Source organism: Oncorhynchus clarkii, chromosome 3, assembly GCF_045791955.1.
Source record: "Oncorhynchus clarkii lewisi isolate Uvic-CL-2024 chromosome 3, UVic_Ocla_1.0, whole genome shotgun sequence".
Classification (NCBI taxonomy): Eukaryota; Metazoa; Chordata; class Actinopteri; order Salmoniformes; family Salmonidae; genus Oncorhynchus; species Oncorhynchus clarkii.
The window spans coordinates 25,030,364-25,053,770 of record NC_092149.1 but is presented as its reverse complement, the minus strand read 5'-3'; the positions used below and the strand labels follow the sequence as shown (position 1 = coordinate 25,053,770).

The 23,407-nt window shown below is 45.9% G+C and overlaps 1 protein-coding gene across 1 annotated transcript in view; it reads right to left on the bottom strand.

The window, feature by feature from the left end:
- Window positions 1-1,271: 1,271 nt before the first annotated feature.
- LOC139405837 (Golgi-associated kinase 1A-like) overlaps window positions 1,272-23,407 on the bottom strand; it is a 28,739-nt gene continuing 6,603 nt past the window's right edge. Inside the window, exons 2-5 of the mRNA XM_071148274.1 lie at window positions 16,147-17,652; window positions 2,789-2,911; window positions 2,313-2,416; window positions 1,272-1,905 (exon numbers count right to left, since the gene is read on the bottom strand). Of these exons, the coding sequence (XP_071004375.1) occupies window positions 1,701-1,905; window positions 2,313-2,416; window positions 2,789-2,911; window positions 16,147-17,652 (1,938 nt within the window). The 3' untranslated portion in view covers window positions 1,272-1,700. The remainder of the gene's footprint in view (window positions 1,906-2,312; window positions 2,417-2,788; window positions 2,912-16,146; window positions 17,653-23,407) is intronic.

Sequence of the window (23,407 nt, the reverse complement as noted above, 5' to 3'; positions counted from 1 at the left end):
AAAGATTTATCAACATATTCATACTTGCAGACACCAGTGAATTCCTACCCAAAGAAACTCGTTTTTTTTCTTGAAGTCATATATAGTAAAGTGAACAAAGGATCAATTGTCAAGGAGCCCAATCTTTTTGTGACCAACTTTTTATTTAGTTTGGTAATTTTTTTTTTTCAAAAGAGGGATACAGGTACAAAAGCAAAATAAATGCATACAAAGATAACCCCGACCCATTCCCACCTCAGTCCCTGTCAGATATGTGAGTGAAGCGGAGTTGGAGCGGAGCGTGCCCAATTTGACTGGAGCGTGGAGTGAGATTCCCAAAGGCTGAAGCTTTGGCCTTCTCACTCGCTCCAATAGCGTTCCAGTAGTGGTCACTTCTGGAGCTGAGGGCATACCCGGCCCAGCATGCATTTGTAGTCTACTTGTGTGCTGCTATAGCCCCTTGCTTTAGACACTGTCATAGAGTTCACTAAATATTTTCATAAAGAAACTAATAAAACACACAGGTGCTAAATCAAGGTGACTTACAAAGATGAGGACCAAGAGCAAGAGAGGCGGTGCGATGATTTAGTGTCCACAACCAAAGAATCATTGTGGAATCTCAATCGCACTCCACACTGCCCTTTCCCACCTGGACAAAAGAAACACCTATGTAAGAATGCTGTTCATTGACTACAGCTCACCATTCAACACCATAGTGCCCACAAAGCTCATCACTAACCTAAGGACCCTGGCACTAAACAACTCCCTCTGCAACTGGATCCTGGACTTCCTGATGGGCCGACCCCAGGTTATAAAGGTAGGCGATCCAGTTCAGAAGAGATTCATTGATCTAAAATCTGTCATTTTAAGATTGCAGCCAAACGCTTATGTAAGGGATTTCTTCCATTGACGGAGAGGTGGACCAAAGCGCAGCGTGGTTATTTTGACTCATGTTTTAATAAATCACTTCACATGAACAAACTAACAAACTAACAAAACCAAGAACCGTGAAAACCCAAAACAGCCCTATCTGGTGCAAAACACAGAGACAGGAACAATCACCCACAAACACACAGTGACACCCAGGCTACCTAAGTATGATTCTCAATCAGAGACAACTAATGACACCTGCCTCTGATTGAGAACCATACTGGGCCGAAACATAGAAATACCCAAATCATAGAAAAACAAACATAGACTGCCCACCCAACTCACGCCCTGACCATACTAAATAATGACAAAACAAAGGAAATAAAGGTCAGAACGTGACAGCTTATCTCATATAACAGACATTAAATAGATCTTTCAATCTGCTATTTTTTATTTGAAAATACAAAACTCACCTCATGAACAGTCAGGGAAGAAGAGGGTGCAATTTCAATAACATAATTTGTTTGGCTTGAGGGATGTTGACAAGATGTATGGATACAACATGGATGGGAACCACAACCAGCATAGAACAGGCATACTGTATCTGCGGCCCAAAGAGCACCCTCTTCCCTATATAGTGCATTACCTTTGACCAGGGCTCTTAGGGTGTTTATAGACAATGAAGGGCTATAGTCATAAGTAGTGCACTATATAGGGAATAGGGTGCCATTTAAGACACACCCTGTGTCTTTAGGCTGGCTGGGACCTTGAGGAGGCTTCCATGTCTGTCGCAGGCACCCCCTGCCTGGATGAAATTAATGTGCTGCTGGGTGCCTTCTGGGCCATTGGATTCACAAATCCCTGTTTAGTCTCAGTCTCTTGTCGTGGATGTGCTGCAGCAGTATCCTCCCTCTTTGCTCAACAGTGTGGATGAGAGGTTTCAGGCCACGTGCCCCCCCTCGGCTCTCCCAGAATTGCTTGTCCATATACAGAGAGCTCAGGAGCATGCTCTCCAAGCAGCCAGACTGGAGAACTGATACAGCTCTCTCTGGAAACCTGCCAGAAAATTACAGTAAGACTGTCAAATCCAGACAAATACCAGACAGCGGATATCAAACCCAATTGACTGAGCATATTGTGATGGTGTGGGCTATTTTAGTTTAATCTACCAACAGTTATACTTAATCTCTGAAGTATTCAGAAAGATATAACAACACTGCATAGCTAGAGTTGTGAAGATCCGCCCACTCGCTTCACTGGATTTATAAAACACACATTAAGGCTGTGTGATGTGGGGTTGATGTAGGGTTCAACTGAGCTTCTGTACACTAAGGTGCTTCCTAAATGGCACCCAATTGCCTATATAGTGCAGTACTTTTGGCCGGAGTTCTGGCAGACTAAGCCTATTTCCATGATTCTGTCTAGCCTTGAATAGAGACTGGATAATAGATGTTTGTACTCACTCATCGATGCCCTCTACTAAGCGGAAGTTGAGGTTGTCATGGGGATGATTTGGCCTGCCTGCATTGTCTATAAACACTAGTCTGGTAGGCTCTACCCTCCTCACCTGTAGAAAATAAACATAGACAGACACAGTATAGTTTAGCATAAATTTTGTCTTATCAAATAGTTCAGCAGGTTCAGTGGAAAGAGGGAGTCATTTTTCCACAAAGCAGTTGTAAAAGAATAGTGATCATCTTTATCCAACATCGGAATTATCTTTGTTAAGAAGAAAAGGTCTGGATAGAAATAATAATATTAGTATATGTAGAGGTCTGTTTACATTGTCCTATTAGATTATTTAGACAAGCCTCCTCCTAAACCTCCTGCAGGCTATTGTCTTACATTATGTCTAAGTAAGTAAGTAAGCCTTGTCTGAGCCAGAATGGCCCATACATTATGTCCATGTGATGTTTCTTGGGTGTGATATGACAGTTACCAGGATGTGCACCAGCACTAGATCTTTTGAGTTCCTGCACTTGGTATGTAGCAGGTTCTCCACACATGGTTCTGCTGGGTCAGGCTGGAAACCGCAGCAGTACCGGTCCAGACGATCATTCACCTGCACGGGGGGATGGAAGAACATGGATTAGTTGGGATTGACCATCAACAATGTCCTTTCCATAGAATTACATACAGAACTGTGTAGCAGAGGTTCCCAATTGTTTTAGTTTTTACAATTCCTGATTGTATACCGATCTAAAACAACACATAGATCTGTGATTCTTTAGGCTAGAAACAAGCGGTAAAACACCCAAGGAAGACACGACTCGGATGCACATGGGATTATATTTGATTGGTCTCTATGATATTCAGAAGCTGAGCTACGACCTTCTAAAGTCGAGGAGTGAAAGAAATTGGACTATGCGTCATTTCAGCCTTTGCTTGGGGAGTAATCTTACACAATGTGACTCTGTGGCTATCAATTGATCTATTCACTTTGTATGAAATATAATATGAATAATTTAATTGAGTGTTCATATAAATGATCATAATAAAACATGTTTGATAACGGCCTAGACTATTTTCTTTATCCATTATTATGATTATTATCATTAAAAAAATGTAGAATTGGGCCTCCCGGGCGGCGCAGTGTTTAAGGGCGCTGTACTGCAGCGCCAGCTGTGCCACCAGAGACTCTTGGTTCGCGCCCAGGCTCTGTCGTAACCGGCCGCGACCGGGAGGTCTGTGGGCAAACGCACAATTGGCCTAGCATCGTCCGGGTTAGGGAGGGGTTGGCCGGTAGGGATATCCTTGTCTCATCGCGCACCAGCGACTCCTGTGGCGGGCCGGGCGCAGTGCATGCTAAAAAATCAAATCAAATCAAATCAAATTTTATTTGTCACATACACATGGTTAGCAGATGTTAATGCGAGTGTAGCGAAATGCTTGTGCTTCTAGTTCCGACAATGCAGTAATAACAAGTAATCTAACTAACAATTCCAAAACTACTGTCTTGTACACAGTGTAAGGGGATAAAGAAAATGTACATAAGGATATATGAATGAGTGATGGTACAGAGCAGCATAGGCAAGATACAGTAGATGGTATCGAGTACAGTATGTACAAATGAGATGAGTATGTAAACAAAGTGGCATAGTATAAAGTGGCTAGTGATACATGTATTACATAAGGATACCGTCGATGATATAGAGTACAGTATATACGTATGCATGTGAGATGAATAATGTAGGGTAAGTAACATTTATATAAGGTAGCATTGTTTAAAGTGGCTAGTGATATATTTACATCATTTCCCATCAATTCCCATTATTAAAGTGGCTGGAGTTGAGTCAGTGTCAGTGTGTTGGCAGCAGCCACTCGGTGTTAGTGGTGGCTGTTTAACAGTCTGATGGCCTTGAGATAGAAGCTGTTTTTCAGTCTCTCGGTCCCAGCTTTGATGCACCTGTACTGACCTCGCCTTCTGGATGATAGCGGGGTGAACAGGCAGTGGCTCGGGTGGTTGATGTCCTTGATGATCTTTATGGCCTTCCTGTGACATCGGGTGGTGTAGGTGTCCTGGAGGGCAGGTAGTTTGCCCCTGGTGATGCGTTGTGCAGACCTCACTACCCTCTGGAGAGCCTTACGGTTGAGGGCGGTGCAGTTGCCATACCAGGCGGTGATACAGCCCGCCAGGATGCTCTCGATTGTGCATCTGTAGAAGTTTGTGAGTGCTTTTGGTGACAAGCCGAATTTCTTCAGCCTCCTGAGGTTGAAGAGGTGCTGCTGCGCCTTCTTCACGATGCTGTCTGTGTGAGTGGACCAATTCAGTTTGTCTGTGATGTGTATGCCGAGGAACTTAAAACTTGCTACCCTCTCCACTACTGTTCCATCGATGTGGATAGGGGGGTGTTCCCTCTGCTGTTTCCTGAAGTCCACAATCATCTCCTTAGTTTTGTTGACGTTGAGTGTGAGGTTATTTTCCTGACACCACACTCCGAGGGCCCTCACCTCCTCCCTGTAGGCCGTCTCGTCGTTGTTGGTAATCAAGCCTACCACTGTTGTGTCGTCCGCAAACTTGATGATTGAGTTGGAGGCGTGCGTGGCCACGCAGTCGTGGGTGAACAGGGAGTACAGGAGAGGGCTCAGAACGCACCCTGGTGGGGCCCCAGTGTTGAGGATCAGCGGGGAGGAGATGTTGTTGCCTACCCTCACCACCTGGGGGCGGCCCGTCAGGAAGTCCAGTACCCAGTTGCACAGGGCGGGGTCGAGACCCAGGGTCTCGAGCTTGATGACGAGCTTGGAGGGTACTATGGTGTTGAATGCCGAGCTGTAGTCGATGAACAGCATTCTCACATAGGTATTCCTCTTGTCCAGATGGGTTAGGGCAGTGTGCAGTGTGGTTGAGATTGCATCGTCTGTGGACCTATTTGGGCGGTAAGCAAATTGGAGTGGGTCTAGGGTGTCAGGTAGGGTGGAGGTGATATGGTCCTTGACTAGTCTCTCAAAGCACTTCATGATGACGGATGTGAGTGCTACGGGGCGGTAGTCGTTTAGCTCAGTTACCTTAGCTTTCTTGGGAACAGGAACAATGGTGGCCCTCTTGAAGCATGTTGGAACAGCAGACTGGTATAGGGATTGATTGAATATGTCCGTAAACACACCGGCCAGCTGGTCTGCGCATGCTCTGAGGGCGCGGCTGGGGATGCCGTCTGGGCCTGCAGCCTTGCGAGGGTTAACACGTTTAAATGTCTTACTCACCTCGGCTGCAGTGAAGGAGAGACCGCATGTTTTCGTTGCAGGCCGTGTCAGTGGCACTGTATTGTCCTCAAAGCGGGCAAAAAAGTTATTTAGTCTGCCTGGGAGCAAGACATCCTGGTCCGTGACTGGGCTGGATTTCTTCCTGTAGTCCGTGATTGACTGTAGACCCTGCCACATGCCTCTTGTGTCTGAGCCGTTGAATTGAGGTTCTACTTTGTCTCTGTACTGGCGCTTAGCTTGTTTGATAGCCTTGCGGAGGGAATAGCTGCACTGTTTGTATTCGGTCATGTTACCAGACACCTTGCCCTGATTAAAAGCAGTGGTTCGCGCTTTCAGTTTCACACGAATGCTGCCATCAATCCACGGTTTCTGGTTAGGGAATGTTTTAATCGTTGCTATGGGAACGACATCTTCAACGCACGTTCTAATGAACTCGCACACCGAATCAGCGTATTCGTCAATGTTGTTATCTGACGCAATACGAAACATCTCCCAGTCCACGTGATGGAAGCAGTCTTGGAGTGTGGAGTCAGCTTGGTCGGACCAGCGTTGGACAGACCTCAGCGTGGGAGCCTCTTGTTTTAGTTTCTGTCTGTAGGCAGGGATCAACAAAATGGAGTCGTGATCAGCTTTTCCGAAAGGGGGGCGGGGCAGGGCCTTATATGCGTCGCGGAAGTTAGAGTAGCAATGATCCAAGGTCTTTCCTCCCCTGGTTGCGCAATCGATATGCTGATAAAATTTGGGGAGTCTTGTTTTCAGATTAGCCTTGTTAAAATCCCCAGCTACAATGAATGCAGCCTCCGGATAAATCGTTTCCAGTTTGCAGAGAGTTAAATAAAGTTCGTTCAGAGCCATCGATGTGTCTGCTTGGGGGGGATATATACGGCTGTGATTATAATCGAAGAGAATTCTCTTGGTAGATAATGCGGTCTACATTTGATTGTGAGGAATTCTAAATCAGGTGAACAGAAGGCTTTGAGTTCCTGTATGTTTCTTTCATCACACCATGTCACGTTGGCCATGAGGCATACGCCCCCGCCCCTCTTCTTACCAGAAAGATGTTTGTTTCTGTCAGCGCGATGTGTGGAGAAACCCGTTGGCTGCACCGCTTCGGATAGAGTCTCTCCAGTGAGCCATGTTTCAGTGAGGCAAAGGACGTTACAGTCTCTGATGTCCCTCTGGAATGCTACCCTTGCTCGGATTTCATCAACCTTGTTGTCAAGAGACTGGACATTGGCAAGAAGAATGCTAGGGAGTGGTGTGCGCTGTGCCCGTCTCCGGAGTCTGACCAGAAGACCGCCTCGTTTCCCTCTCTTTCGGAGTCGTTTTTTTGGGTCGCTGCATAGGATCCACTCCGTTGTCCTGTTTGTAAGGCAGAACACAGGGTCCGCGTCGCGAAAAACATATTCTTGGTCGTACTGATGGTGAGTTGACGCTGATCTTATATTCAGTAGTTCTTCTCGACTGTATGTAATGAAACCTAAGATGACCTGGGGTACTAATGTAAGAAATAACACGTAAAAAAACAAAAAACTGCATAGTTTCCTAGGAACGCGAAGCGAGGCGGCCATCTCTGTCGGCGCCGGAAGTGCTAACCAAGGTTGCCAGGTGCACGGTGTTTCCTCCGACACATTGGTGCGGCTGGCTTCCGGGTTGGATGCGCGCTGTGTTAAGAAGCAGTGCGGCTTGGTTGGGTTGTGTATCGGAGGACGCATGACTTTCAACCTTTGTCTCTCCCGAGCCCGTACGGGAGTTGTAGCGATGAGACGAGATAGTAGCTATTAAAACAATTGGACACCACGAAATTGGGGAGAAAACGAGGTAAAAAAAATATATAATAATAAAAAAAATTGGAAATTAGCTTCAGAACAACACTGTTTTCCTAGGTCCCACAAATGAAACAAATTCAAGCTGGTCGTGTATTTAATATATGCTGTCTCAATAAACAGTCATAAAAAAGTGGTGGGTGCATGACATGTTTTACATGTGAAAAAGGGGCCCTGGTGAAAAAAGGTTGGGATCTCCTGATTTATAGGATCGGTCCTTTCTTTATAAAGAACTTCAGACTCCAGAACAGCTTTCCAAGAGGAAAATCAAGGGTGACTACAAGAAACAAGTAGAACATGTATTTACTTTCTGAAATCATCAACCATAGCAAATAACTCTTACCGCTTGTTCGCTATGCAGTCATTGATCATTTTGTTGACAGAAATCCAAATGCAAAGTGTTGATAGAGTCAGTGACAGTTACAGCTTAAGCCTTTGGCATAAGAGCGAGAGGGAGAGGGAGGTGAGAGGAGGAGTAGAATGGTGAGAGGAGGAGTGGGGGGATGGTGAGAGGAGGAGTGGGGGGATGGTGAAAGGAGGTGAGAGGAGGGATGATGAGGTAGTAGTTACTTGTGTGAGACAGACCCCTGCGGGAACTTTGACTTTGAGGTCAGAGGTCAGCAGAGTTGATTACAGTAAGAGGTGGATCGGTCATTGTAGGTCAATCACCTACAGTGAGGGCAAACCAGAGCAAGCTAGCGAAAGCAGTAAGACTGCTTCTTTTGCCACCTCATTTATTGCATTAAGTCCAATTCTATGAACAAGAGTGCTATCTCTATTGTAACTTCAGACTGACTTCTCTCCACTTCACCAACTTCAATAATCACTGTTTAAAGAAGGAAGCTTGACTTTTTTCAAAGTTAACACCCATCATATTATATTTTTTTCATGCATGTATGCATTCACTGCAGTTGATTTGTTTTTGCATTTTCACACAAAAAATCCCTAATTATAATGATGCAACATCAACACCTGTGGTGTCATTCTCTTCCCCATTACACCGCAGAACAAACCAACTATCAGGGGAGGAAGGGAGCAATGTCGTCATTGTTGTTAAACTGAGAAGTGAAGGCATTGCCACACTCCTCTGAGAGTTACCAAGGTGAGATATGCCCCCAGGTCTGTCTGGGCCTCTCTGTGGTAAAACTCACACCACACCATTTCACTTCACTTCTTTAGCGCCTTCAGGAGTTCTCACATCCCTACTACATTTCACCCTTACACTAGAATACACTCATTCGCGTAGGGACAGAGTACAAGAGTCTCCTGGAAACGGTTCCAGTGTTGACATACAGTATTACACCATCACCAAGTCTCTGGGAAATAGGACATGCTATTAAGGTCTATATCACACACAATAACATCACAAGCAATACAACAAGCCTACTCACAACTAGTTCATAGCAATACATCAGTAGCCTTCTTAGCCTACAATGGCAATTCAAAGCATCCAAGGCAATGACCAACAACGAGGACACTTGGTCCTCTGTCTCCTCTGTTTTTCCCAGGCAAAGTGCGTGTGTGACTGTGTGTCCTTCACACTGTTCCCTTTGCTAATTGGTGTTAGGTTCCACATCAGAGCCATTAGATGTGTTAAATGAGCAGGTAGGAACAAGTGTTACAGGGTCCCAGTCAGCAATTCCACTGAATCAATACAGTCAATACAGTTGGCCATGTTACAGGTATTGACTTCTGCAAAGAGACTACTCATGTATTATTCATGCAGTGGCTAATCGCATCCCAACTGGCACCCTATTCCCTATATAGTGCACTACTTTTGATCAGAGCCAGTCAAATCTGGTGCACTATATAGGAATAGCGTTCCATTTTGAATTCAGCCACTATTATCTCCCCCCACACTTTAGTTACCCATTCCATTCCATCTCACAGAGAGATAAGACAGTCTTTCTTTATTTTTATCAGATTTTTCTACAGCTGAGTTGGTTCAGTGGTTGGGTGCTCTATTAAATAGTTTTCTATTTTTAATAGAATGGGTAGCATGGATAAAACGCTGTAATAGCCTCCAAAGTGAGAGAATTTAGATTGAACACAATCAAAGAATGCAATTTGTGACTAATCTCTTTTCGAGGCATTTCAAAAAAATTATGTTTACTCAGCCTCTTTATGCCTTAGAAAAATTGTTTCCTTCTCATTGTAAGACATTCTTTTCTGAAACAATATGTATTCTGCCCGCAATCTGTATTGGCTATGTAACGATGACTGTTCACCCTGCAGTAACAAAGGAATGGATGGAATTTTTCTAAATGTTTTGTTTACTATGTGGTGTCCTTCATCCCCATATTTTGGAGCACCTAATACCAAGTCTCCATGGACTTGTAGTTTTTACCCATTTGAGCGCACCAGCACACTGTTTATTTCTTCTGGGGTTTTTTTCTAAACAAAGAAATGGACTTCCTTTTGGCTATAGAGACAGACAGCGAGAGGAGCAGCTGCTATCACTTTCCTCTCAGTCCTTCCTAATGTGGACTTAGGCATCCATGATTGCCGAGCATCACCATGGCAACCCTGACTTTGACTTCACACTGCCAGCGGCCAGTCATTGGGTCTTTAGAGGCCTGATGAAGACCGAGTACATTGTACTCTCTCTATACCATACGTACTAACTCTCTCTTACATGCAATAAACATCATTGGGCTGCTGGCTTCATTGCCACCTCTCATTCCCTAATGGCAGCTTAGATATTCGCCATGCAGAATTACTCAGCTTTACAAACACACACACACACACACACACACACACACACACACACACACACACACACACACACACACACACACACACACACACACACACACACACACACACACACACACAATGATCCTCCATCTGGCTCTTACAAGGACCATCAGCCATCATTTATTACACAATAAAGATCTCCAACTTCATAAACGAGTTTGAAGCTAAATTAGAGACAAACACTGTGTTGATTTTTTTATTGAACTGCGTTGATACATTCATCTACTGTCGTAGGGAGAATGATAATGTTCATTTATATGTTATATATTTTTGAAACATTTTTTTATTTAACCAGGTAGGCCAGTTGAGAACACCTTTATTTAACCAGGTAGGCCAGTTGAGAACACCTTTATTTAACCAGGTAGGCCAGTTGAGAACACCTTTATTTAACCAGGTAGGCCAGTTGAGAACACCTTTATTTAACCAGGTAGGCCAGTTGAGAACACCTTTATTTAACCAGGTAGGCCAGTTGAGAACACCTTTATTTAACCAGGTAGGCCAGTTGAGAACACCTTTATTTAACCAGGTAGGCCAGTTGAGAACACCTTTATTTAACCAGGTAGGCCAGTTGAGAACACCTTTATTTAACCAGGTAGGCCAGTTGAGAACACCTTTATTTAACCAGGTAGGCCAGTTGAGAACACCTTTATTTAACCAGGTAGGCCAGTTGAGAACACCTTTATTTAACCAGGTAGGCCAGTTGAGAACACCTTTATTTAACCAGGTAGGCCAGTTGAGAACACCTTTATTTAACCAGGTAGGCCAGTTGAGAACACCTTTATTTAACCAGGTAGGCCAGTTGAGAACACCTTTATTTAACCAGGTAGGCCAGTTGAGAACACCTTTATTTAACCAGGTAGGCCAGTTGAGAACACCTTTATTTAACCAGGTAGGCCAGTTGAGAACACCTTTATTTAACCAGGTAGGCCAGTTGAGAACACCTTTATTTAACCAGGTAGGCCAGTTGAGAACACCTTTATTTTAACCAGGTAGGCCAGTTGAGAACACCTTTATTTAACCAGGTAGGCCAGTTGAGAACACCTTTATTTAACCAGGTAGGCCAGTTGAGAACACCTTTATTTAACCAGGTAGGCCAGTTGAGAACACCTTTATTTAACCAGGTAGGCCAGTTGAGAACACCTTTATTTAACCAGGTAGGCCAGTTGAGAACACCTTTATTTAACCAGGTAGGCCAGTTGAGAACACCTTTATTTAACCAGGTAGGCCAGTTGAGAACACCTTTATTTAACCAGGTAGGCCAGTTGAGAACACCTTTATTTAACCAGGTAGGCCAGTTGAGAACACCTTTATTTAACCAGGTAGGCCAGTTGAGAACACCTTTATTTAACCAGGTAGGCCAGTTGAGAACACCTTTATTTAACCAGGTAGGCCAGTTGAGAACACCTTTATTTAACCAGGTAGGCCAGTTGAGAACACCTTTATTTAACCAGGTAGGCCAGTTGAGAACACCTTTATTTAACCAGGTAGGCCAGTTGAGAACACCTTTATTTAACCAGGTAGGCAAGTTGAGAACACCTTTATTTAACCAGGTAGGCCAGTTGAGAACACCTTTATTTAACCAGGTAGGCCAGTTGAGAACACCTTTATTTAACCAGGTAGGCCAGTTGAGAACACCTTTATTTAACCAGGTAGGCCAGTTGAGAACAAGTTCTCATTTACAACTGCGACCTGGCCAAGATAAAGCAAAGCAGTGCGATAAAAACAACAACACAGAGTTACACATGGGATAAACATTCGTACAGTCAATAACACAATAAAAAAATCTGTATACAGAGTGTGCAAATAAAGTAAGGAGGTAAGGCAATAAATAGGCCATAGTGGCAAAGTAATTACAATTTAGCAATTAACACTGGAGTGACAGATGTGCAGACGAGGATGTGCAAGTATAAATATTGGTGTGCAAAAGAGCAGAAAAACTAAAACAAATTGTCACGTTCTGACCTCTATTTCCTTTGTTTTTGTATTTATTTAGTATGGTCAGGGCGTGAGTTGGGTGGGCAGTCTATGTTTGTTTTTCTATGTTTTGGGTCAGTTCTATGTTTTCGGCCTAGTATGGTTCTCAATCAGAGGCAGGTGTCATTAGTTGTCTCTGATTGAGAATCATACTTAGGTAGCCTGGGTTTCACTGTTTGTTTGTGGGTGATTGTTCCTGTCTTTGTGTTTGCACCAGATAGGGCTGTTTTGAGTTCTCACGTTTCTTGTTTTTTCGTTAGTTTGTTCATGTATAGTGTCTTCATTAAAATACGATGAACAACCACCACGCTGCGCTTTGGTCCACTTCTTCATGCAACGATGACCGTTACAGAATCACCCACCACAACAGGACCAAGCGGTGTGGTAATGGGCAAAGGAAAAAGCAGCAGCAGGAGCAGCGCGAGGAGGTATGGACATGGGAGGACGAACTAGACGGTAAAGGACCTTGGGCTCAGCCAGGAGAGTATCGCCGCCCCAAGGAAGAACGGGAGGCGGCGAAAGCGGAGAGGCGCTGGTATGAGGAGGCAGCGCGGCGTCGTGGATGGAAGCCCGGGAGTCAGCCCCAAAAATTTCTTGGGGGGGGGCTAACAGGGAGTATGGCTACGCCAGGTAGGAGACCTGAGCCAACTTCCTGTGGTTACCGGGGGGCTAGAGAGACCGGGCAGGCACCGTGTTATGCTGTGGAGCGCACGGTGTCCCCAGTGCGGGTGCACAGCCCGGTGCGGTACATTCCAGCTCCGCGTATCGGCCGGGCTAGAGTGGGCATCGAGCCAAGTGCCATGAAGCCGGCTCTACGCATCTGGTCTCCAGTGCGTCTCCTTGGGCCGGCTTACATGGCACCAGCCTTGCGCACGGTGTCCCCGGTTCGCCTGCATAGCCCAGTGCGGGCTATTCCACCTCGCCGCACTGGCAGGGCGACCGGGACCATTCAACCGGGTAAGGTTGGGCAGGCTCGGTGCTCAAGAGCTCCAGTGCGCCTGCACGGCCCGGTCTATCCGTCACCACCTCCACACCCCAGCCCTCCGGTGGCAGCTCCCCGTACCAGGCTGTCTCTCCGGCCCATCCGTTCAGAGCCTTCCTCTTCTCCAGCGCTGCCGGAGTCTCCCGCCTCTCCGGCGCTACCAGAGCCTTCCTCCTCTCCAGCGCTGCCGGAGTCTCCCGCCTGTCCGGCGCCTCTGCCGGAGCCTCCCGCCTGTCCGGCGCCTCTGCCGGAGCCTCCCGCCTGTCCGGCGCCTCTGCCGGAGCCTCCCGCCTGTCCGGCGCCTCTGCCGGAGCCTCCCGCCTGTCCGGCGCCTCTGCCGGAGCTTCCCGTCTGCCCAGCGCCGCCAGCGCCGCCCGTCTGCCCAGCGCCGCCAGCGCCGCCCGTCTGCCCAGCGCCGCCAGCGCCGCCCGTCTGCCCAGCGCCGCCAGTGCCGCCCGTCTGCCCAGCGCCGCCAGTGCCGCCCGTCTGCCAGGAGCCGCCAATGCCGCCCGTCTGCCAGGAGCCGCCAATGCCGCCCGTCAGCCAGGGGCCGCCAGTGCCGCCCGTCAGCCAGGGGCCGCCAGTGCCGCCCGTCAGCCAGGGGCCGCCAGTGCCGCCAGTCAGCCAGGGGCCGCCAGTGCCGCCAGTCAGCCAGGGGCCGCCAGTGCCGCCAGTCAGCCAGGGGCCGCCAGTGCCGCCAGTCAGCCAGGGGCCGCCAGTGCCGCCAGTCAGCCAGGGGCCGCCAGTGCCGCCAGTCAACCAGGGGCCGCCAGTCAGCCAGGGGCCGCCAGTGCCGCCAGTCAGCCAGGGGCCGCTAGAGCCCCTCTGTCCCGAGCAGCTGCCCCTCTGTCCCGAGCAGCTGCCCCTCTGTCCCGATCAGCTGTCCCTCTGTCTCGAGCAGCTGTCCCTCTGTCCCGAGCAGCTGTCCCTCTGTCCCGAGCAGCTGCTTCACCTCTGTCCCGAGCTGCCCCTCTGTCCCAAGCAGCCCCTCTGTCCAGTGGGGTCATTGAGAGGGGTGGGCATGGTGAGTAAGCCACGGAGGCGGACAATAAGGCGGACTGAGACAATGGTGAAGTGGGGTCCGCGTCCCGCGCCAGAGCCGCCACCGCGGACAGACGCCCACCCAGACCCTCCCCTATAGGTCAAGGTTTTGCGGCCGGAGTCCGCACCTTTGGGGGGGGGTACTGTCACGTTCTGACCTCTATTTCCTTTGTTTTTGTATTTATTTAGTATGGTCAGGGCGTGAGTTGGGTGGGCAGTCTATGTTTGTTTTTCTATGTTTTGGGTCAGTTCTATGTTTTCGGCCTAGTATGGTTCTCAATCAGAGGCAGGTGTCATTAGTTGTCTCTGATTGAGAATCATACTTAGGTAGCCTGGGTTTCACTGTTTGTTTGTGGGTGATTGTTCCTGTCTTTGTGTTTGCACCAGATAGGGCTGTTTTGAGTTCTCACGTTTCTTGTTTTTTCGTTAGTTTGTTCATGTATAGTGTCTTCATTAAAATACGATGAACAACCACCACGCTGCGCTTTGGTCCACTTCTTCATGCAACGATGACCGTTACACAAATATGGGATGAGGTAGGTAGTTGGTTGGATGGGCTATTTACAGATGGGCTGTGTACAGCTGCAGCGATCGGTAAGCTGCACTGACAGCCGGTGCTTGAAGTAATTACTTATTATGTTGTATGTCTAGTAAGCTGATGGGATGCACTCACTACAATACCCTTCTACCTGTGATCCATGAAAAAACATAATTATCTGATAATCAATTACATTTATCGCTCCAGACAGAGAGATCTCCACACTCTTTTCATTGGCCGGTATCTTTTAATCAAAGGCAGTTTAGTGAGTAGAGTTCTTCAGATGATAAGACCTTGGCAACACAATCCACTGCTCAAATAGGCTCATTATCAAGGACTGCCAGCCTACTATTAGTTGAGGTCGGTGGATTTCATCCAGTGAAAATGTTCTTTAATATAAATGCAAAACAAGAGCTGAATCCCAAATGGCACTCTATTTCCTTTGTAGTGCACCACTTTTAACCAGGGCCCACAGGACCAAAGTAGTGCACTATATAGGGAATATGGTGCCATTTGGGACACAACCAAGGACCATTGGCTGCCATGAGTTTTCCCAGTCTGCCTGAACTCATGAGTCCTTATCAACTGGACCCTCCATAGTGACGTTAAGTGAATCACTAGCTAACTGTTAGTTTATACAGCATACTGGAATAACAACTTTACAAAACTTACATCTCTCAAGGTGAGGTGAGATTTCAATCAGAACTCTAGTCTATGCATTATTTCCATAGGTTGTCTTCACATGGTGTGATTAAAAGGATATAGAAGTTTGGATGTGTACGTTTGAGTGGCACATCAGGATAAAAACGAGTTAAGGTTATGGGTAAGGTTAGGGATACGGTTAGGAATTAAGATCGGGTTAGAAGGCCTGGCATTAGGAGCCATATAAAATCTAACAGTCACATATGAAATCTAACAGTCTGTAACGGCATTCCTCCTCCTCTTCTGAGGAGTAGCGAGAAGGATCGGAGGACCAATGCGCAGCGTGGTAAGTGTCCATAACGTTTATTTTAAGACATAAACTGAACACTATGAAATACAAAACAATAAATGTCAACATGAACGAAAACCGAAATAGTACCGTGTGGCAACAAACACTCACACGGAAACAAACACCCACAACTCAAAAGTGAAACCCAGGCTACCTAAGTATGATTGTCAATCAGAGACAACTAACAACACCTGCCTCTGATTGAGAACCATACTAGGCTGAACTCAAAACCCCAACATAGAAAAACACACATAGACTGCCCACCCCAACTCACGCCCTGACCATACTAAATAAAGACAAAACAAAGGAGATAAAGGTCAGAACGTGACACAGTCACATATAAAATCTAACAGTCACATCCACTACCTATCAGTTTTTCTGACCTCTGAACTCTAGCCAATGTATCTCTTAAACGTTCAAATCAATTCTGTCAAAAAGGCTTTAACAAGTGTGATTGGAGGATACAGTGTTATTAGTTGTTCTATACCTGTAGGAGGAAGTCAAAGAGTGCCAGGTGCCCCCACTCCGCATGGTGAACCCCCACACAGGGGGTCTCGTTGAGGGCCACGCCGCTGCCACTTCCACACCTGGCCCTCAGCAGGCTCTGGTACTGGGGCCAGGTGAGAGGGAACGAGTTCTGGTCATTGTCATCATCAGCCAGGTGTTGGATGCCTGGGTCCCACCACACCACGGGTCTGGCTGCCCCTCTGGTGTATTTATAAGGCAGGATGTCACTGTGGAAGTCCCTGAGCACTGTGGGCAGACTCCTGTTCAAGCCGAGAACACGGTCTAAATGGAAAGCGAAGACTTCGAACCAGTCGTCTGGACGTTTGATCAGGGCACACAGACCCTGTTGGCAGTGCACACTGTGGTCAGCCAATGGAGCCCCAAGAGAAGGGGGATGATGAGGGGCACCCAGCCCTACATGCAGGACCTGTCCGTGGGCTGGGAGCCTAGCCTTACTGACAACCTCACTGCCCGAGAGGAACTCCATCTTGTGAATGTCGTCCTTGCTGAGCCATGGCACAGAGTCAGGGTCCCCAGTCCTTATTCTCCGTGTGTCAGTGTCTGGGAACTCCCTCTCTCCAGCTGACATCTTACACCAGTGGGCCTCCCCCTCACTCCCTTTCTCTGGCTCTGCTGCTGTTTTTGCAGTGGGCCGGGTCTTTTTACGCCCAGACGAAGGCTGTCTGTCACGTTTCCTGAGTTCTCTGGGGACCTTTTTCACAGCCTGCTGCTTGGTTAGGTTCTTCCTCCCTGCTTTCCCTGCCTGCCCTGCCTGCCTGGTTTGCCCCTGGTCCTGCCTCTGTTCATCTGGAGTACATTTGTGCTCAGAGTCAGACAGGCCGAGTAGTAGAAGGGCGGCAGTAGAAGGGCGGCTCTGGCTGTGCGCTACAGTCTGGGTCACGGCTGGGTGGAGGTTCCCTTGTCTGGGAAGAGGTGGTGGCTGGGTGGAGAGCTCTGAACCACTGCAGTTGGTTAGATGGCTTCCATCATGCCTTATTAGCACAGCATTGACTGTCAATGGCGCGGTATCATGTTGTTTGTCTCTAATAGAACTTGGCGGCATCTCTTTCTTCTCTTTCCTTTTGGAGGCGATGCCCTTAGTTTTACGATTCTTCTTGTAGTTGTTGTAAGTTCTCTCATCTGTCATGCTAGCTGCTCTCCTATCCAGTTTGGGCTGGGCCATGACCAGGTGATGCTTTGAGGACTCTTTGACTTTGTCACTCTGCTTCCAACCTCCACTGTGACCTTTGAGGGGTAGAGGAAGATGGTGTTGGTGGTGAGGGGCCAATGAGGCCCTTTCCCTGGGTCTTGCCCTCGCTCTATACCCTTTGGCTCCAGCAGAGCTCAGGCCTCGTGAGGGCAGCCTGCGTGTCTCAGAGGGGGGGAAGGGGAGGATGTTGATCACCACCACAGACAGGGTAAAGAGGAGGAGGAAGGCCCACACTGCCCACCTCTTGCAGCAGATCTTGGACCACACTCGTAAGGCCTGCATGCATGGGAAACAGAAAACAAAGAGAATGTTAGGTCTGTAGTTGGGAGCAAACCACCACAAAGCCATGATTATAATGGAGCAGAGCCATAAATCAAAGATCATATATTTACTCTCTAAACTGTACGGTCGCTGGTCGGCCACTTGAACTGAACAGCTCAGATTCCAGTGTGTGTTTACAGAAGTGGAAACTTGAATCTCTCAGAGGTTGACAAATGCAAATATCGGTACACAGACTGAAGGACAAGGGCAAACCAAAAACATAGAAATGAAACAACCTGTGCTTAAAAAAAATTATTTGGTAAGTTATTCTGTTTAAAACACTAAGGAGAGAGAGAGAGAGAGAGAGAGAGAGAGAGAGAGAGTTGTACATGTATCCCGTCTGCAATGCACACAAGTGTAAATAAAGCCTTTTTCAGCCACAGCTGGGCTTTCCTCAGCTTATATTGTAGGAGAGTTACAGTTACTGAGTTGAGACAAATACTATGGCAAACACATAGATATTGCAGCATTCCCTTTTGCACGCCAGATCATCCAGAATGTGCTGATAGACACTGCGTGCCAAATGGTATATAGTGCACTCCTTTTGACCGTGGCCCATAGGGAATAGGGTGCCATTTGGGACACAGACAGATTCTGAATGTCTTACTTCTACTGCAGTCTCTGTGTTGATGAATTACTTTTCTGTGGCATAGGCCTAAATACAAACCGGTCCCATTCCATAAAGTCTCCATCGCATATAGAGTATGTATGCCATAGAGATGAATCCATTCAGATGAATGAAAGGATTAGGCTATTGTATAGAGCTATATGGGCTATGGTATAGAGCGATAGAGGCTATGGTATAGAGCTATAGAGGCTATGGTACAGAGCTATAGAGGCTATGGTACAGAGCTATAGAGACTATGGTACAGAGCTATAGAGGCTATGGTATAGAGCTATAGAGGCTATGGGATAGAGCTATAGAGGCTATGGTACAGAGCTATAGAGGCTATGGTACAGAACGATAGAGGCTATGGTACAGAGCGATAGAGGCTATGGTATAGAGCTATAGAGGCTATGGTATAGAGCTGTAGAAGCTATGGTATAGAGCTGTAGAGGCTATGGTACAGAGCTATAGAGGCTATGGTACAGAGCTGTAGAGGCTATGGTATAGAGCTGTAGAGGTTATGGTATAGAGCTGTAGAAGCTATGGTATAGAGCTGTAGAGGCTATGGTACAGAGCGATAGAGGCTATGGTATAGAGATATAGAAGCTATGGTATAGAGCTATAGAGGCTATGGTATAGAGATATAGAAGCTATGGTATAGAGCTATAGAAACTATGGTACAGAGCGATAGAGGCTATTGTATAGAGCGATATAGGCTATGGTATAGAGCTGTAGAGGCTATGGTATAGAGCTGTAGAGGCTATGGTATAGAGCTGTAGAGGCTATGGTACAGAGCGATAGAGGCTATGGTATAGAGCGATAGAGGCTATGGTATAGAGCTATAGAGGCTATCGTATAGAGCTGTAGAAGCTATGGCATAGAGCTGTAGAGGCTATGGTACAGAGCGATAGAGGCTATGGTACAGAGCTGTAGAGGCTATGGTATAGAGCTGTAGAAGCTATGGTATAGAGCTGTAGAGGCTATGGTACAGAGCGATAGAGGCTATGGTATAGAGATATAGAAGCTATGGTATAGAGCTATAGAGGCTATGGTATAGAGATATAGAAGCTATGGTATAGAGCGATAGAGGCTATAGTATAGAGCTATATAGGCTATGGTATAGAGCTGTAGAGGCTATGGTACAGAGCGATAGAGGCTATTGTATAGAGCGATAGAGGCTATGGTATAGAGCTATATAGGCTATGGTATAGAGCTGTAGAGGCTATGGTATAGAGCTGTAGAGGCTATGGTATAGCTATAGAGGCTATGAACCATGACTACATGGAACTCTCTCCCACCTCAGTTAACCCAAGCAATAAGATCAGAAAAAAATGACCCTTAAAAACACCACCTCACTGCACAACGTGGACTCTGAAGACACACACTAACACATGCTATACACACGCACCCACACATTATTCTTAGTAATGTAATATAGTATTGTAAAATTGTAATACAATAATGTAAATTTGTATGATGTTTTGTATGATGTCATGTTTAATTTCTGTTTGGGCCTCAGGAAGATCCCAATTAGAAACAGCTAATGGGAATCCTAATAAAATACTAAATATTATGGTTCCATTCGATCTTCACATACATACAGTATTATTATGAATATAACTTAGCTTCTTCCATCTTTTTGTTTCTAATCTTTTCTATTTTGTGTTACATTTAGATTAATATTTAGTAACAGTGACTAGTGAGAAACTGCCATCAAGGATCAGCTTTACTGGCCCACAATGCAACTCTACTAATTACATAACCAATAGTAGGTGAAAGCAGTCATCTCTCAGAAAGACAACCTACATCAGCTGTCCCTCTGCCTGCCTCTGTCCTGTCCTCGCTCCTCTCTTTCTCTCTGAGGGAATTCAACCTAAGGACTGTTTCAAACCCGTGAGATATTTTCCCAGTCGGTGGCTGACGACAGCTTTACAGCTTTCCCAGACCCCACCTGTGAATGGATTTTATTATGCTCTTCTGAAAGAATGTCATGCCAGTAGTTCTGACTGAGTCAGGGTCCTGATGGGCTTTTAGATGTCCGTGGAGATCCCTGTCTGAATAAGATCTACCACTTACCCAGCTGACTTACCCAGCTAACCCCCAGGCATATGAATAGTAGATCTGAGATAGTTGGATAGGTAGAATATAGTATACCACCAGAATATGGTGGTAGCTCCATCTTGCCCTCTGATAGGCCAGGTGAAATTCCCGCCATATTGCTTGCACCTATCCAATCCTCTCATATCTACAGAAGTACCCATAGGGTGTATATCTAGGGATTAATTTGCATAAGATATGTCCTGCACCTATACTGTAATGTACATTGTAATAAGCTCCTGAGCAGCAGAGATATTCTTTGGCGGTGGGTGGATGAAGCTTCACTGTGCCACGGTCCAACACCCCCTCACTCCAGTGACGCACTGCACCAGCCTCCACCTGGCAAAGCCAGAAGACTCACTCACACTCACTGATGGAACCTGCTCTCCAAAAACACATTAATCACATTCCAAAAGTTCTGGAATTTTGTGGAAGTGACACAGATGCACCCTGTCATGACCCTTTCCAAATCCAGTGACTCAGTTTGTTTTGGTATAGAGCTATAGAAACTATGGAATAGAGCTATAGAGGCTATGGTATAGAGCTATAGAGGCTATTGTATAGCTATATAGGCTATGGTATAGAGATATATAAGCTATGGTATAGAGCTATAGAAACTATGGTATAGCTATATAGGCTATGGTATAGATATAGCTTTGTTCTGGTTTGACCAACCAGCTCTAATTAGTGGTCAGGCATGTAGCACCTTGTATGTCTGTGTGTCTGTGTGACCGTGTGACTGTGTCAACATGAAGACATTGTGTTGTTTCTTAGTGGCTTTAGCACTTCTCTATAGCAGACATGCACAGCAAGGGGGTATGATACACAGCTCAACACCAAACCATAGCACAAAAAACAACAAGACAAATGCCTTGGTGTCATATTTGATAGGAATTTTAATCACCACAAAAACAAAATAGTACGAAATTGACACAAAGTCATTGTTGTATTGCATGGCTGCTGTTGAACGGTTTTCAGCTCACATGCTATATGATCTGATACATGGCTACACAACACATCTTAGCACCTACAGTTGAAGTCGGAAGTTTACATACATAGGTTGGAGTCATTAAAACTTGTTTTTCAAACACTCCACAAATTTCTTGTTAACAAACAATAGTTTTGGCAAGTCGGTTACGACATCTACTTTGTGCATGACACAAGCAATTTTTCCAACAATTGTTTACAGACAGATTATTTCACTTATAATTCACTGTATCACAATTCCAGTGGTTCAAAAGTTTACATACACTAAGATGACTGTGCCTTTAAACAGCTTGGAAAATTCCAGAAAATGATGTCAAGGCTTTAGAAGCTTCTGATAGGCTAATTGACATCATTTGAGTCAATTGGAGGTGTACCTGTGTATGTATTTCAAGGCATACCTTCAAACTCAGTGCCTCTTTGCTTGACATCATGGGAAAATCAAAAGAAATCAGCCAAGACCTCAGAAAAAAAATTGTAGACCTCCACAAGTTTGGTTCATCCTTGGGAGCAATTTCCAAAAGCATGAAGGTACCACGTTCATCTGTACAAACAATAGTACACAAGCATTAACACCATGGGACCACGCAGCCGTCATACTGCTCAGGAAGGAGACGCTTTCTGTCTCCTAGAGGTGAACGTACTTTAGTGCGAAAGGTGCAAATAAATCCCAGAACAACAGCAAAGGACCTTGTGAAGATGCTGGAGGAAACAGGTACAAAAGTATCTATATTCACAGTAAAATGGGTCCTATATCGACATAACCTGAAAGGCCGCTCAGCAAGGAAGAAGCCAGTGCTCCAAAACCGCCATAAAAAAGACAGACTACGGTTTACAACTGCACATGGGGACAAAGATCGTACTTTTTGGAGAAATGTTCTCTGGTCTGATGAAACAAAAATAGAACTGTTTGGCCATAATGACCATCATTATGTTTGGAGGTAAAAAGGGGAGGCTTGCAAGCCGAATAACACCATCCCAACCGTGTGAAGCATGGGGGTGGCAGCATCATGTTGTGGGGGTGCTTTGCTACAGGAGGGACTGGTACACTTCACAAAATAGATGGCATCATGAGGATGGAAAATTATGTGGATGTACTGAAGCAACATCTCAAGACATCAGTCAGGAAGTTAGAGCTTGGTCGCAAATGGGTCTTCCAAATGGACAAAGACCCCAAGCATACTTCCAAAGTTGTGACAAAATGGCTTAAGGACAACAAAGTCAAGGTATTGGAGTGGCCATTTCAAAGCCCTGACCTCAATCCTATAGAAAATGTGTGGGCAGAACTGAAAAAGTCCATGCGAGCAAGGAGGCCTACAAACCTAACTCAGTTACACCAGCTCTGTCAGGAAGAATGGGTCAAAATTCACCCAACTTATTGTGGGAAGCTTGTGGAAGGCTAGGTTTGACCCAAGGAAAACAATTTAAAGGCAATGCTACCAAATACTAATTGAGTGTATGTAAACCTCTGACCCACTGGTAATGTGATGAAAGAAATAAAAGCTGAAATAAATCATTCTCTCTACTATTATTCTGATATTTCACATTCTTAAAATAAAGTGGTGATCCTAACTGACCTAAGACAGGGAAATTTTACTCAGATGAAATGTCAGGAATTGTGAAAAACTGAGTTTAAATGTATTTGGCTAAGGTGTATGTAAACTTCCGACTTCAACTCTATCTAACACAAAGAACACTAGAAGAATACAGTTTCACTTTATTGAGTGGAGTCATCCTCGACAATTACCTTTCTTGCAGTGATCTTTACCAATTGTTGTTCAGCATTTGTCTGTGTTCCACTTCAGTCTAATTCCAGCTATGACAACCGCAAGGCTGGAATTCTATTAGGCTATAGCCTCCCACTCGTTTCAGCAGGCCAGGTGTCTGATGCCGTTACCTTCTGGTCCATTCTTTTTACATCTCTTCTCTTTTAGTAGACGGAACGCTCGAGGACAGGTTTGCAGGAATGCTGAGACATGCAACAAATGCTTTACAGGATTCAAAGAAGATTAGGAGAAAATC